Below are 15,272 nucleotides of genomic sequence, written 5' to 3' on the forward strand. Positions count from 1 at the left end.
ACTCGAGGGCCAAAAAGTTATTAAAAACGCAGCTAAATTCTCACGGTATTTGTCTCGCGGTATCCATCTTGTCCTGCTCCCGCCACAACCGTTCGAGACTGACCCAAAATAGTTCGGCCAATCACGTTGCAGTATTATGGTTTAAGGCAGCCCCTACAGCTGTGATGGAATCGAGAGCGGCCGAGCCCACAGCTGAATCAACGTAAACATGGCAGCGCAGGAGGACGGCGTTAAGCTGCTGCATCTGTTTTGTCAGAATCCACGATTGTCACAAGTGTAACTATTCAAATAAGCAGCTCTCGACTAGCGTAGCTTGTTATTGTTTCTCATGGCGCCTGCTGCTTACGCCTTTTTCATTTGATACCGTGATTGGCTAAAAGCAACCGTTTGTAGGCGGGCACCAGGTGTTTGGACCAGATGAAGATTGATAATGTGAAGAACTGAACTGAATGTGAAAATAAAATAAAATAATGTGTTTTTTTTAGTCTGCTCTCCAAACATGATTGTTTTAATTAAACAAATTAAAATTTTCTGTAGGAAAAGGATACATAAATCATTGTAGAGCTGAACTAAAAATAGGGTTTTGCTTATTTGCTTTATTAAAAGATAGTCGTCCCGTTTGCTAATTTAGGATTTGACTGAAACAAACTGAATTCTTTTGGATCTAGGGATATAAGAACAGGATTTGGGGTCAGTCTTCCTTTGAAAACACTTGCTCTATTTAGCTAATTTTAATAAATTAATTCAAAACAGATTTTAGTGCACAAAAGTTTGCATTTCAGTAAAAGCAACTGGATGGATGTGGTCCTATTTAATACAACATCGAAGAGAATGTAAAAAGTGTGGTTATTAATAGACGAATGTTTTGTGCGGCGCCTGAGATTTTAACCTGTCAGTATAATTATTACCTTATTAAAAATAAAAAGTCTCCATCTGCACCAGCCACCTATGCTGGCGGACAAATTCTTACAGTTGGGGTGGCCACACAAAATTAGTACAGGGGCCACAAATAACCAACTTTGGACACGCCTGATTTGGAGATTTGTGGTTGTACCGTGACGAAATGTGAAAAGTACTACAAGTGTGAACACTTCTAGTGAGTTTTTACGGCAACAACAAAAATGTCACAGTCAAGGACTTTTATTTGTTTGCAATAATAGATAACATACAAACAATTTGTGGAGCAGTATACAGTAGTCAGTTACTTATCAGTCATTCAGTCTTTGAAATAAAAGAGTTTATCTCAGCATATAATGTTCTTTTATGCGACTCGCTCCTGCACATTAACATCAAAAGCAACGGTTAAAAATAATAAAAGAATTACGTATAAAATCTGCACAAAACCACGTGAAGCGTCACAGTGAAATGCATTGACGGTATTAGAGTTGAGCTGCTTTCTTTCTTTTTATAGAAAATGCTATAAAACAAATCATGTGAGCTAAGCTGGTCTTCGTTTGGAAAGACGAAATGTGGAAGGAAAAAGGCGCAAAGCAAAAATAACTTTGGGATGAAATTACCACCCAGAATCCAACTACAGATGGTGAATGTTACAAGTAAAGACTACATTAACAAATGTATTTTCTGAGAAGAGCGTTTATCTTCTGCAAACACGAGTAGATACGTTTTCAAAAGCTCTTCATCATAAAAAAGACACTTTTTCAAGATCCAAACAGAGGAAGCACCCAAACTTGGTTACTTGCAGAAAGTCACGGTCACGTTATGCTTAAATAAAGGATGTTCAGCTGTGCAAGTGTACAGTCAGTCTCAAAGAAATGATACAGATCTGTGCAAAAGTTTTTAGTTGTCACTCATTTCTTTAAATTCTGCTAAGTATCTTTAAAAAATGGTCTGATTAGGAGATCTCCAGCGTTTCTGAAAGGCTTTTCAAAACTATTTTGGACTTCAGTACCTGACCATTTTCACGTTGAGCACAATTGTGTGCATGGAACTACCAAAACAACCCAAATTATCCCAAAATTCAAATATAAGTTTAAAAAAAAACAATTTCTTATTTCTCAAAGACTTTTAGATTTTGTTTTTTCGCTTTAAATTGTCTTTTCAGGTCTTCTTTTTCTTTCCAGTCGTGCAGTCGTTTTGTTTTTCTTGCCCAAACTGAAATGACGCAACATGCCTTTATGGTCAGGTGTGAACTATTTGGTAATTGTGTAGCAAAAGTAGCTCATGTGCTTCAAAAAGAACTATTGATAAAAAAAAAAACATTTTAAAAGAGAAAGAGAAAGTCTGACTCCTTAGAAGGCAAATCTCAAGAAATAAAGAGGCGGGTTGAAACTTTTGCACAGCATTGGCGCTGTAACATTCTCATGTGGGTTCAGGAAATGAGAGCAAACAGAAACAGTAGCAAGAGTGTGAGAGAGACACTTGAGAGAGGAATCCTCTGAGCTGCTGGGAGGCGTTTAAGCGTCAGAGCCCTTCTGCCGGCGCTTGGAGGGCGGGATGAGACGGCTGGGCAGCTCGGGAGGAAGACCGTGGCCATCCAGCTTCACCTCGATCAGATGGCTGGCCAGGGCAAACTCCTCATCATCCAGCATGCCGTCGCGGTCCACATCCGACAGCTTCCAGATGCGACCCAGCACCGAGTTGGGCAGGCGCGTGCTCACCATCCAGTCCTTGGCCTTGGTGCCGCTCAGCTTGCCCTCGTTGGGGGCGAGGTTGTAGAAGATCTCATCATACTTGGGCTTGTCTTTGGTCACCACCCAGTCCTCCTCCTCCTCGCACCCCTCTCCGTTCTCCTCGGCGAACGGGTCGCCCTCTGTGAAGGGCCCGACCCGGCCCCCCAGGAAGGCGCCGCCCTGCACGCCGGGCTGGTCGCCTGCCTCCAGCTCCTCCTGGCGCAGCAGCGGCATCAGCTTGGCGATGTCGGAGGAGAGCAAATCGTCCAGGGCCGCCATCAGGTTGGGCTTCAGGGTCTTGAACTTGCTGAAGTCGTGAGCCATCAGCTGTTCCTGTAAGAACGCAGCAGTACTGGTGTGTTAGCAAGTGGTTTGGATTCATCATCAACTACAGTTATACCAGCTGTCAGAACCAGAAACATCGCTGGGATTTTATCTGTTAGACCAACACAGAGAAGCACTGAATAATTTAAATTTTTCTGATGCATATAGGTGTGGCGTGCATGTTTCCAGCTGTTCCTTGAAGGCTTTAGAGGTTTCTTGGAGAGCATAATAAACAAACTGCACCATGAAGACCAAGGAACACAGCAGAGAAAGTTGTTGAGTTGTTTTAAGTAGTTTTAGGTTATAAAACCGGACATCCTGTGCATGACTGCAGGCCTAAACTGGCAGCCAATGAAAAGAAGAGCATCAATCAGAGAAGCAGTCTGGTAGAGGAGCTGTAAAGATCCACAGCTCAGGTGGACTGGACCACTGATAGCCATATTCTGCACAAATCTGTCCTTTATGGGTAAATTGGTAGGAAGAAAGACCACTGTAGACAAAAAAAAAAAGCCATAGCCAAACAGGAGAGGCAGCAAACAAGTGTAAGAAGGTGTTCTCTGCAATTGAGACCAAATTTAAACTTGTTGTGGGAATGAGGAGTGAACATCAGCCCAAAAACATCCCCACAGCAGGGGTGTCAAAAGTAGGGTTTTAAAAATACTTCTGTAGAAGTAGAAGTATCAACGCAAACCTTTTACTCAAGTAAAAGTATAAAAGTACTGGATATAAAAATTCTTAAAGTATTAAAGTAGGAGTTACCCACTCCCCACCCTCCCAATACTCAAAATTAAAAAATCCTAGCAGTTAATCAAAAAATTAAAAAAAGAAGGAAAAATAACAAATAATCCTAAAAATTCAATGTTTTTCTAGATTTTGCTCTTCTTAAGTTTTTGTAGTGGTGTTTGGGGAAACAGCCTGGTGCAGTTCTGCCTCCAACCACAATCAAAATCACTCTGTTCGGGTAACTATCGGCTATTTATCTGAATATTTTTTTGTTTTCTATTGACAAGCCAGAATGAAAACAAGCTCAAATAAACTAGAAGTAATGAGTAGAAAGCACAGATAAATACACGAAAATGTAAATAGTGGGTTAAAAAAAATAATTACTCCACTAAAGTATAAATAACCAAAATTTCTGCTTAAGTAAGGTAACAAAGTATTTTTTCTTAGTTACTTGACACCTCTGCCCCACAGGGAAACACGGTGGTGGTTGCATCATGCTGTGGGGAGGCTTTTCCTCAGCAGTGACAGGATAGCTGGTCAGAAGTAATGAAAAGATACACGGCACTAAATACAGCTTAGAAGCTGCAGAAGACCTGATAAAGTTCCCATTTCAGCAGGACAACCCTAAACAGATGTTGGAGGTTTTGTGCTTTTAATGCTGAAAACACCAAACTGGCTTACAATGTGGAGCAACCTTTGCTCTTATTCTGCCACTCAGCAACTGAAATACGATGTAAAAGTATAATTTATGATTAATAGTATAAAATTTATTATGTTTCCTGCCAGTGTTGCATCTTTTGATGCTCGCAGGTTGTGTAAAGAAATCCACAAACACTTTTTCAAAGTTCAAGTTAGCCGGGTAACGGTTTTGATGCCAAAATGTCTTCCAAGCTCCTCTGAGGGTAGGTGAGATTTCTACTGACAAATTCAAATCTCCTTAAAATTAACCCTGTTTAGTACAACACAAAGTATTTGTCTTTTACCTGCCTTTTATGTTTCGCTTTCATTTCAACTTCACATTAAGTAGGAGCACAAACATTCAACAACCTTTGTCCAAAAACAGACTTGGCCGAACCTCTTCATTAGATTTGGCCAAATGCAACAAAGAGTTGGGGAGCAAAAAAAAAAAAAAATCTCAATCAACAAAACAGAAAACTGGCAACCCCTAAATAAATTGGAAACGGCATGTCTTTCTTTTAATAAGACCTTTTCCACGATTTATAGACGCATTTTCTACTTAACTTTGTTTCATTAAAGAGTTAATTGTTTTGTTTGTTGCCAAGCAGGTAAAAGTCAAATAATTCAGAATTATTATTTTTGTTATTGCATTATTTTTTAATTGGGAAAAAAAATGCCCCACAAGTACAGGGTGATTGTGCTCCACGAAGTCCAGGAGTTTGGACACCGCTGATCTAGATGAGAACGTGTCTATGTATAAAAATGGCCTAGTCAAAGCTCAGGCCTGAAACCGATCAAGAATCTGCAGCATGTCTTGAAAACAGACGCTCTCCATCCAATCTGACTGGGTTTGAGCTTTTTTGCAAATAAATATGGGCCAAATATCAGTCTCTAGTTGCAGACGCATAACCCCTAAAGATTTGCAGCTGTGATTTCAGTGCAAAGTAGTGTTGCACCGATACCGATACCAGTATGGGACGGGGCCCCGATCCAGCACTAAAATGCTGGTATCGTATCGGTGAGTACCAACAAATAGGTCACAGATACCATTTTGATGTTTGTATGTCACTTGAATGCAGCGTTCTCTCTCCCGACTAGTATTATACATGTTATATAAGTTCATAAAAGTCGCACTATTTTGGCATTTGAGCACCAAAACTCAGTGTTTAAAAGAGATTATTCAATTATTAATGTAATTTTACTGTCTTACTGTTGCACTACTATTATACATGTTATAATTTCACGAATGTTGCACTATTTTGGCCTTTGAGAGCCAAAAGCTTATTCAACTATTGTCACCCATTCCAGGTAGGCAATAAAAAGTTCTACTACCCTAAGTAGTATGCAGTTCTTCATATACACACACACACACATCAATTTCAAACAGATGGTATCAGTATATACTGCATAGCCAGGTATCGGGGCCAAAAAATGGCATTGGTGCAACACTAGTGCAAAGCGTAAAGTCCCGGGTAGCGGGCGCTCAACACAGGTTTTTAGAAAACCATAATTTGCTTTCCACTTCACAGCTACATCTGATTTCTGTTGGTCTTTCACATAAAATCCTTATAACATACAAAATGTACTAAAGAGAAAGAAGCATGAATACTTTTTAATTTACTGTAAAGTTTTTTCGCACACTGTGATTTCAACCAACCTGCATCTTGGCACAATCTGGGAAGTCCCCAGCCGAAATGTTGTGCTGCAGCTGAATCTTGGTGAAGATAACGGGCAGCTGATAGATGAGGTTCTTCTTCTTGTTGTCCTTCCTGAAGACAGACGGCATCTCCTGCTTCAGGTAGCTGATGATGTGGGCGTGAACCTGCAGGAAGAAAAATCCGGTCACTTCATCGCTTTAAAGGGAACTTCACTGCAAAAACGGACCTAAAAATAAGCAAAATGTTCTTAAAATATGTGTTTTTGTCCTAGATTTGAGCAGATAAATAAAATTATCTGCCAATGGAATAAGATTTTTGCACTTAAAATAGAAACAATCCATCTCCATCATCTTACTTCAAGTGCAGGATGTCTAATTATCTTATTTTAGGGGTCAAAATACTCACTCTATTGGCAGATAATCTTATCTACCTGCTCAAATCTAGGACAAAAACACACATTTTAAGAACATTTTGCTTATTTTTAGGTCCGTTTTTGCAGTGTTGGCTGGGTTGGGCCTGGGACCTCCGAGTCGCCTACCCTGACCAGACGCGCCCTCTTCACCAGGTCGTTGAGCTTGCGTAAGGCTGCGTTGCGAGGGAGGTTCTGGATGTCGGCGAACAGATCCTCCTCCTCCAGCTCAAACAGCCTGCGGTTATCGGGGACCAGGAGCGGCTCTGACCAGAAGGAGCCGATGTAGACGCGCAGAACCTCGGGCGTGCCGAACACCTTCCCCAGGGACCACATCAGCGCCCCGTACACTCTCATCAGCTGCTGGGTGCCCACCATGTCGGCTTTGTTGAGCACCACCCGCAGCTTGTCCTCGTTGCCCTTCAGTGCCCCGATGGCCTCGGAGAACTCGTCGGAGATCTCCAGCTTGTGGGCGTCGAACAGCAGGATGATGCGGTCGACGCGCTCCGCGAACCAGCGCAGCACAGCCGGGAAGTCGTAGCCTGGTACAGCGGAGGAAGGAGGCAGAAGCGCACAGATGAGCCCATCTTATCTGCACCTTTTCAGCTTACAATAAAAACCAAACATCTGATATAACAGAACCCCCCCAGGAATTAAAGAAATAATAAATAAAATGCCTCATCGGTGTCACCAGGATGATAATTCTGTTACACTTATTTATTTTCTCTTTGTTTGTTTGTTTCTCCTGCAGAGTTTCACGTCTCGGTTCTCTCTGACTGAATGATTCGTGTGTCGTGCAGCTGGAAAGCAAAATAAACATAGAAGTGCGACTGTTTTCTGGAAAGGCGTCCTGATGGAGAATGCTAAAAATGTTGTTATTAATTCCCGTCAGCGCCACAGGCAGAAAGACATTTATCTCTGCCGTTTTGGGCAGGAGGAGGAACTTTTGTTGACTGATATTTAGGGAAAAACTAAGCAGGTAAACTGTGAACTATCCACATGCAGTCATGGTAAAAAAAAGGAAGTACAACCCAAGATCCAAAAGCTTAAGAAATCAGTTGTTATTGCTGCAGTAATTTTCTAGAATTATGATCTACTTTTATTTCCAAAGTTGCTTCAGTTCATTACAGTTTTCTCAACCTCCCACCTTGGCATCGGTAAAGCTGATGTCTGGACTTTGACTGGACCCTATTATAATTTCTTTTCCGCCGTTCTGTTCCAGATCTGCTGCTGTGTTTGAGTTTAAATTTTCTGTTTGGGCCGAGCTTCAGCTGTCAGACAGACTCATTTTTGCCTCCAGAGAACATGGTTGATTCAAAGCCTGCAAGAAGCCCAGGTTCTGTTCCTGCTAAACGAGCCCAGATCATTACCCCTACACCACCATGCTTTACAGTTGGCATGAAGTTTTAATCCTGAGATGCTCTGCTTTGTTTTTCTAACAAACATGGCGCTGTAAAATCAAAGCTGTGCTGTCATGTTATATATATTTTTAAAGGTTTTATATTTTTTTTAAAGCTTTCTCCTGGAAACTCAATCGAAAAAAAACACCCGTACCAGCTCTAAGTCTATTTCTGGTTTTACTGCCGTTAACTGCAGTACCCACACATGTTGTGGTGGTTGGATGTTCCCATCAGAACCCAAAGATAAAAAGCCCAACATTACACAAACAAATGAATATTTGATATTTTTGCTTCAAAATGCAACACAGTATATTTAAATACTTAATCTTTTTTATTGTTTAAAAACAGATTAAAAGAGATTTTATTTTATTTTTCATGTTAGAAAGAGAACAACTAATCAGTAACAAAGAGAAATTAATCTATTTTTCATTATAGTTTGACTGAAAAAAGTGCTGTTTCTTTTAGAAAACAAATACATGTGAACAGGAACATAGAAAATAAACTGAGATAAGGATAAATATATTTTTGTTTCAATTTGTGGCCTTTTTTCTCACGTAGGAGCTCATCAAACAGCCTAGCCATACCAACCTTACCATATATGGGCAGTGACATCACAGGCTGATGCACATACTTTGCAAACACAAACTGAGGAGTGAAGATTGTGTTTTCATTATTTTAACTTAAAAAAAGGGAAATTAGATATTATTCATAACAATTTTTGAATCACACAAAGAAAGAAAGACGTCTTTGTGTTTTAATTTGATATTTTGTATTTTCAAAAAATTCTTTTTTTTTAAAGTATCACTTTTCATTGGTGGTTTCTGATGAAATGAACAAAAGCTAATTGTGCCCGGGCGCTAAAGAGCCTGACAAGGAGCTCCAGGGTTTGCTGAATACATCCGAGTCAAAAAAAGGTTTAAAAAAACGAAACAACTGGACTTCTGTTCTGAAGCTGAAGACGTTTCGCTTCCTATCCAGGAAGATTTCTCAATTCAAAATGTCGGGATTAGTATGGCGTTCCAAGCTTTACAGACCTGCAGGTCTGATGTTTTATTTTTGAACCTTTTTTTGGATTGATCATAACCTGGATGACTGAGAATCTTCACCAACAATACATCCGAGTATTGTAATCATGGGGGACTTCCTGGACTTCAATTCCTGGAAAACTGAGCTCCTGTCTAAAAGTATTTCTCCCCTTTTAAAAAAGTATCATCACTGTAAAATGAAGGACTTAAAATAATTTAGGAATGATTTAATAATCCTTCTCACATGGGTTGGTTTCTCTAGAGTCATTGCTGATGTCTTTCCATCCTGGGATAGTTTTGACAAACACCAAATAAATTGCCAAAGCTCCAGAAGTGCCCAGCCGGATTAATTTATCAGGATTATCTGATTAGCTGCATGTGGCTGATATGTTTTCCTGGTTTAATCCTATGAAAGCAGCAGGATCTTGCTCAGTTTTTCTCATTTTGCCTTAACAGTCATGGAAAGTTTCTTGAGTCAATCTTTAGCGACCAAACAGTCATTAGTACCTCAAGCAGATTCATTTCATCAATGGTTTATCTGCAGAATGGGTTAACATGGAATGGCTGCGAGATGAAGATGAAGATGATGGCAGAGATTTCTCAACAGCGCATTCCTCCAAATGTGTTGACAGAATCTGCCTCTGCTCCTGATTAGGATTTCATGGCTGCTCGATGTGCTGCAGGGATGTTTGTGAGTCCTGCTGCCAAAGTGTTATTGGTGACAGAACGAGGCCGGTCCCATGTGTTAGCCGGGGCGTGGCGCGGAGATGAGTTTATGAGGTGATGATCGAGGATGCGCGTCTGTCATGCTGTCTGTCTCTTTAGGCCCTCCTGACCCCATGCCCCCTCCTCACCTTTGTCGCCCCGCTCACCTCGGCTTACTCTCTGCTTGGCGCCGGACAGGATCCCCGGTGTGTCAATGATGCTGATGCTCTCCAGGACCTGGTTGGGCATCTGGGCACACTGAAATCTGGTGTATCCATCAACAAAGGCAGGAGAACGGGTCAAATCAATGCAAATAAAATTCACGCAGTGCTTTATTTATTTATTTTTTCGGGGGGGAAAACACATTCAGTGAAGCTGGAAAAGGTCTTAAATCATGTGAGAATGGTAAGAGGCCAGCGTGATCAAAAGCTCCCGCGCACACACCCAGCAGCCCATTGTGTGTACGCCGGCCTCGCGTCGCTGTGGGCTTCCTGAAGGAAAATGACCATTGCTGCCAGAATCAAACAATAAGATCTGCTAACGATCTGCGGCTAAGAACAACAACCCCACTTCCTGCTGTTTAAGAGCTTAACGGGCCCCGCCGGTTCCCAAGACAGGAAGTCAACGCAAGAGGAGACGCAGATTTGTCCACATGCATGACCTTGGTGGAAAACTCGCATCAGCCCGAGCTCTGCGTGTTCCTGTGACGTCATTCTGCTCTCCTCTGAACAACATACCACCGCTGCCCTTTGGTTTTAACATTGGACACGAGACGACGGCGGCCCAGAAGATGGATATGGGTGGAGATGACTTCTAGTTTGCTCTATTCCTTCTCTCCTAACGTCTAGCTTTAAATATTTGCCTTTTCCCCGTGCGGCTGAGCGGCCCTTTGACCTCGTCTTTTAAACTGTGTACTCTACAGTTCATGTCCTGAACATTCCCTTTCATCACCCATCCGGGTCACGTTGCTCCCTCTTTCTCTGCTTTTCCACAAATAAGGCAGAGGGCCTCCCCTCTCTCTCTCTCTCTCTCTGAAATTTGGCACAGGCTCTTCAAATACCAAAGAGCTAAAACGCTTTCCACAGACTCTCTCACTCGTTCCCTGTTTTCCCTCCGCTCGGGGTGTTCATTCCTCGCGGATACATCACTGCCTCCCGCCCTTTCAGTGGAAACATTACAAAACCCCGAGAATAAAACCCAACCCCCACGTCTCACCTGTTGAGGAAGGTGTTTCCGAACGGGTTGAGTTTACGGAACGGCTTGTTGGGGTCCACGATGAGGGCGTTCCCGGGAATAACGCCCTCCACGTCTCCGTGCATGATGGCAGTGAAGCAGTCAGTGGTGGGTTCGGGGCCCACCCTGCTCCCGGGAATATCCTGCTCCAGTAGATACCTGTGCATCACACGCATAACTGTTCACACCGGGTTGGTCGTGCTCATCAGCCACAGACTTTAACGAGTTATATGTGGCAGACCAACACAAAGAGGTATAGATTCCTACAAAGAACAGTCTGTAAAGTATTCAGCCCCATCTGAGCCGGTCTGTCGTAAAAACCACGTTTCACCGCAGTTACAGCTGCAAGTGCTTTGGAGTATTTACTGGAACTTCTGCCCATTCTTATTTACAAAGAAAAAATTGCTCAAGCTGAGTCAGATTGGATTAAAACCATATGTGAACAAGAACGTTCAGGTACAAAGATTTGCAGTTGCAATTTAGGCTTTGACTGGACCATTCAACCACATAAATATACTTTTATATAATCAACTCCATTGCATCTCTGGATGCTTTGGGTTTTTATTGCTGGATCCGACAACTTTTCTTCCAGTATTAACAAGTATTTAGTTCAATCCATCCACCGTTCAATTCTGAAGAACTTTCCGGTCTCTAATGAACATAAAAGCAAAATCACAGCCTGATGCTGCCACCACCGTGCATCCCCACAGCGATGTTGTCTTCAGGAAGATATGCACCGCTAGTTGTCCTTCCCACCTAGTGTGTTTTGCACGTTTTTGCACAAAATTACAATATGGTCTCATCTGACCTGAACGCTTTCTACCACATTTGCTGTGTCCTTTGCGTGGCTCGTGATAAACTGCAAACGAGACTTCTTATGGATTTCCTTCAACAATGTCTTTCTTCTTACAATTCCATATTTGTGGAGTTGGTCCTTTATGTCCCATCAGCTCTGATCAGCTTTAGCGTCCCTGGGGAAGAAAAATCTTCCCCACAAGCAAGAAGCGGCCACCGCTGTCTCACAAATGTGTTTCAGGGAGACGTGGAGCCACTGGGTTTTCACTACAGATAAAGCTTTGCATGTAGGCCAAGCACTTCCATCCTGTCCTTTAATGCCGAGATAAGACTGCACACAACTGCATTGTTTACCAACTGGACTTCTGAAGCTGATTAGTCGCGTTGATTATATTTACCGGCATCAGATAAAAGGTGCTGAAATGCATATGCAACACATTTGTACTCCTGTTTCACACTTTGTGTTGGTCTGACACACAAAACCCCAATAAAAACGTTTCAATTTGTGGTTTCGGTGTCAAAGATGCAAAAAAAAAGATGCAAAGTTTCTATGTTTGAAAATTGTACGATCGCACAAGTTAACCTGCAGGATCTTACTTGATGAATGTGGTCTTTCCAGTGGAGTACTGTCCCACCACCAGAACCATGGGCTTGTTGTCAAAGTCGGCATCCTCCAGACTCGGGGAGTGGAAGTCATGGAAGCCGTAGTACTGCTCCAGGGGCAGCAGCTTCTTACGGTACAAAGACTTCAGCCCTTCTGTCACAGTGCGGATCACCTCCGGCGCCTTCTTTACGTTTTTACGCCCCCAGCGTGACATTTCTAATAACTAACGGGACAATTTTGCTACAGAAATCACCGTCGGGAACGCTTGTTGTTTGGACCTGTAGTTCCTGTATCTCAACCAGGGGAAACCTTCAGGTGCTTCCTGTATTTATGTGAAGGCTGCTCACTTTGTCCTTGAGGGGGGCTTCTGTACACAGCACACGGAGTGATAGGGCTGAAGCTTTGTTTGAAGCTGCTTAAAAAGTGGTCCCAACGTCGACAACCTTTAGCCCCTGAAATGTGGACCAAAAGAAAAGAAAGCAGGTGAAGCACATATACGGCAAAAACAGGGAAGCCAGTTGAGACATCAAAGGGAATCCTATATTCCTGCAGCTGGTGATGAAAGCCTGCCAGAATCTAAAGTAAGGAAGTGAAATCTGAAGCATGAAAAAAAAAAATCTGCCCTCCAAGAGGCTGCCAAGCAATGTCAGCGCACGCCTGGAAAAAAAAAAAGTGTGTCTCCTCTCTGGAAAATCTTGCAAACCCAGCTCCAGCATGAGGATTTGCACAGGCCCAGCTCATTTCTTCACAGTGCAATGAGTAATACGTTCCTTTTATCTCCTGCGCTTCCACAAATATGCGCATGGATGGTTCATGTCAGGAGAAGAGGTCGCTTTTTACACGGGGAAAAACAGATTTCAACCCTGGGGTAATGATCTTTTGACTGTAGTTTACATAAACAGAAGCACAGGGCTGGGAACTGAAGCCTGAACTCTTTACAGACGCAGAGCAGCACGACGGCAGAGAGGTGACATACATGTCAGTGGGGCGATAACTCATCTGTGGAGAACTTCTTCTCTATTTTTTTCCCTTCTAACTCCCATTTGCAGAGGGTGATTAAACAACTTTGCCTAGGGGAGAACAGGGAACAGTTCTGACATGTCACAAGACCACTGTGGAAAGAGTCAAAATGGCGAACTCTGGAGAAACCTGAAAAATTGCCAGTCACATAGAGACGCTCCGCGAAAGCCAAGCATGAAAGTTGCTTTATAAGAGTTCTGTGAAAAATCTAAACTTTGATTAAAACTCTGGGCTCGGTTTGTGGCGTCAAAGGCCGTTGGAAAATGCCATGTGGGTTTCAGAACCACAGCTGCAACACAGGGTTTGGACTTGGAACAAGGAAACTAATGTTATAGAGCAACAAGTACAGTAAGAAATTAGACTTTTACGCCTTTTAAAATGGAGAAATAAACAGAAAAGAAATTCATATTCTACCAAATTATCACAGTTTAAAGCTTTTTTTTAAAAAAGGGGGTTAATAGCTGAAAGGTTTAAAAAGTTTTAAAGGATGACTTTACCAAGTCGCCGTGGATTCTTCCCAAAAGCACCTTGATCTCTCGCTCTCCGATCTCGCCCTCAGGAGCCTGGAAAATATTTAGACTCAAACAGAGGAGCTGGTCCTGGAGGAGCCGCCGCTACATGTATGGGTGTACCTCCAGCAGCAAATAGGAGCCCTCTGTGGAGCGTCAGCGCAGCCAGATTACAGAGGATCCTTCTTTCTCCAAGGTTTTTAATACATTTCAGATGAGCTCTGGTTCTGCTCGCTGGAAAAACACTCACTGGGGGAATTTTTTTTCTCTCCCTTCGCTTGCTTATTTGAGTTTGACAGACCCTCCTCCTCCTTTTGCGGGGATGCCTGACAGTACAGTGGGCACTGAACACTAACTTTCTCCAAAGGGATGAACTAAGGAGTGACCAGAGGGCGTGGATGTTTAGGGGGGTGTAAATATTTTGGGTGGAGTTTTTTTTTCTTTTTTTTTTTTTCCATTATGATACAACATCCTTGTGCATATTTCAAATCATATGACCTCATGCAGCCATGTTAGTTTCTGCAACATCTAAAAACAATGTTTAATATTCAGAGGCAGGGCAGTATTTTCCCTCCCATCCGTTCAGAACTCCTCCTAAACACTGTAATGCCTCTAGGTTAAACCAGCAGTGACTGCACTCACTGTACAAGCACCACCTGGTGGCAACGTGATGGAGGAAACACACCCAGCCGTGGCCACCACCCCCTGCTCATTGTTATTCACTACATATACCAAGGAATCCATCCTAAAGCTAAAGATTCACCCTTGAAATCAGGAATCAGAAACCCTTACGATACAAAAAACTAACACCATGTGTAGTTATGTGAAGATTCCCCTACAGATTTTTTATGTATTTCCCCTTTTTTCAGTGTTAAATGTGTCAGATAATCAAATTGACTTAAATTTCAGACAAATACAACCTGAATACATGCAAAACACAGTAGCCAACTTATAATTCATTGGTTGAGGGTAGAAAAACCAATGCAAACCACCCTGGTCCTGGGATAAAAAATTAATTTAGTTGAATCATGAATTAACTGTGACTACTCACATTTTTGGGTCCAGTTTCACAAACTACACCTTCACCGAGGTCACAAAAGAATCCAGAACATCTAAAGTTCTGCAGTGCTCACTTCTCTCAGTTAGGGTCAGAGTTTGCGATTCAACAAGAGGAAAGAGAAACTGGACACACATGGCGTTCATGAGTGAGATAATAGCTGGGCTGACTGAAAAGAAAAAGGGATGAAAAAATGTTTACCAATACATCTTCGTGATCCCCTCTTTGTAATTTTAAGACTTTAAATAGATTATTCTCTGGACAAAAGTGGTTCGTGTCCTGATCAAATCCAGAGTAAAACTAAAGAGTTTCAGAAAAAGCTAATCATACCCGACCACCAAACACAGACGTTCCCGTAACTCATGGAAACAGAAATTCTGCTTTCTAACAGAAAATATAGCACGATATCCGGCTATCAATTTGTGACTTTAAAGCTATAGTTAGCAATCCTGTTGCGAAACACTTTTTGTTATACTTGGTAAAATGGTCCTTATAATATATT

General features: G+C 42.1%; 1 protein-coding gene across 2 annotated transcripts; it reads right to left on the bottom strand.

The window, feature by feature from the left end:
• Positions 1 to 1,124: 1,124 nt before the first annotated feature.
• ehd2b (EH-domain containing 2b) lies at positions 1,125 to 14,077 on the bottom strand. 2 transcript variants are annotated; one of them, XM_012868300.3, is made up of 7 exons: positions 13,702 to 14,077; positions 12,178 to 12,636; positions 10,768 to 10,944; positions 9,720 to 9,817; positions 6,552 to 6,964; positions 6,013 to 6,177; positions 1,125 to 2,963 (listed from the first exon to the last, which is right to left on the bottom strand). In XM_012868300.3, the coding sequence occupies exons 2-7, from the start codon at positions 12,396 to 12,398 to the stop codon at positions 2,415 to 2,417; spliced, it is 1,623 nt and encodes a 540-aa protein (XP_012723754.1). In that variant the 5' UTR covers positions 12,399 to 12,636; positions 13,702 to 14,077; the 3' UTR covers positions 1,125 to 2,414. The 2 variants fall into 2 exon arrangements, with proteins under 2 accessions (XP_012723754.1, XP_012723753.1); XM_012868299.3 differs by having other exon boundaries at positions 9,702 to 9,817.
• Between the last annotated feature and the right edge of the window lie 1,195 nt (positions 14,078 to 15,272).

The sequence above is a fragment of the Fundulus heteroclitus genome, chromosome 18, assembly GCF_011125445.2.
Source record: "Fundulus heteroclitus isolate FHET01 chromosome 18, MU-UCD_Fhet_4.1, whole genome shotgun sequence".
Classification (NCBI taxonomy): domain Eukaryota; kingdom Metazoa; phylum Chordata; class Actinopteri; order Cyprinodontiformes; family Fundulidae; genus Fundulus; species Fundulus heteroclitus.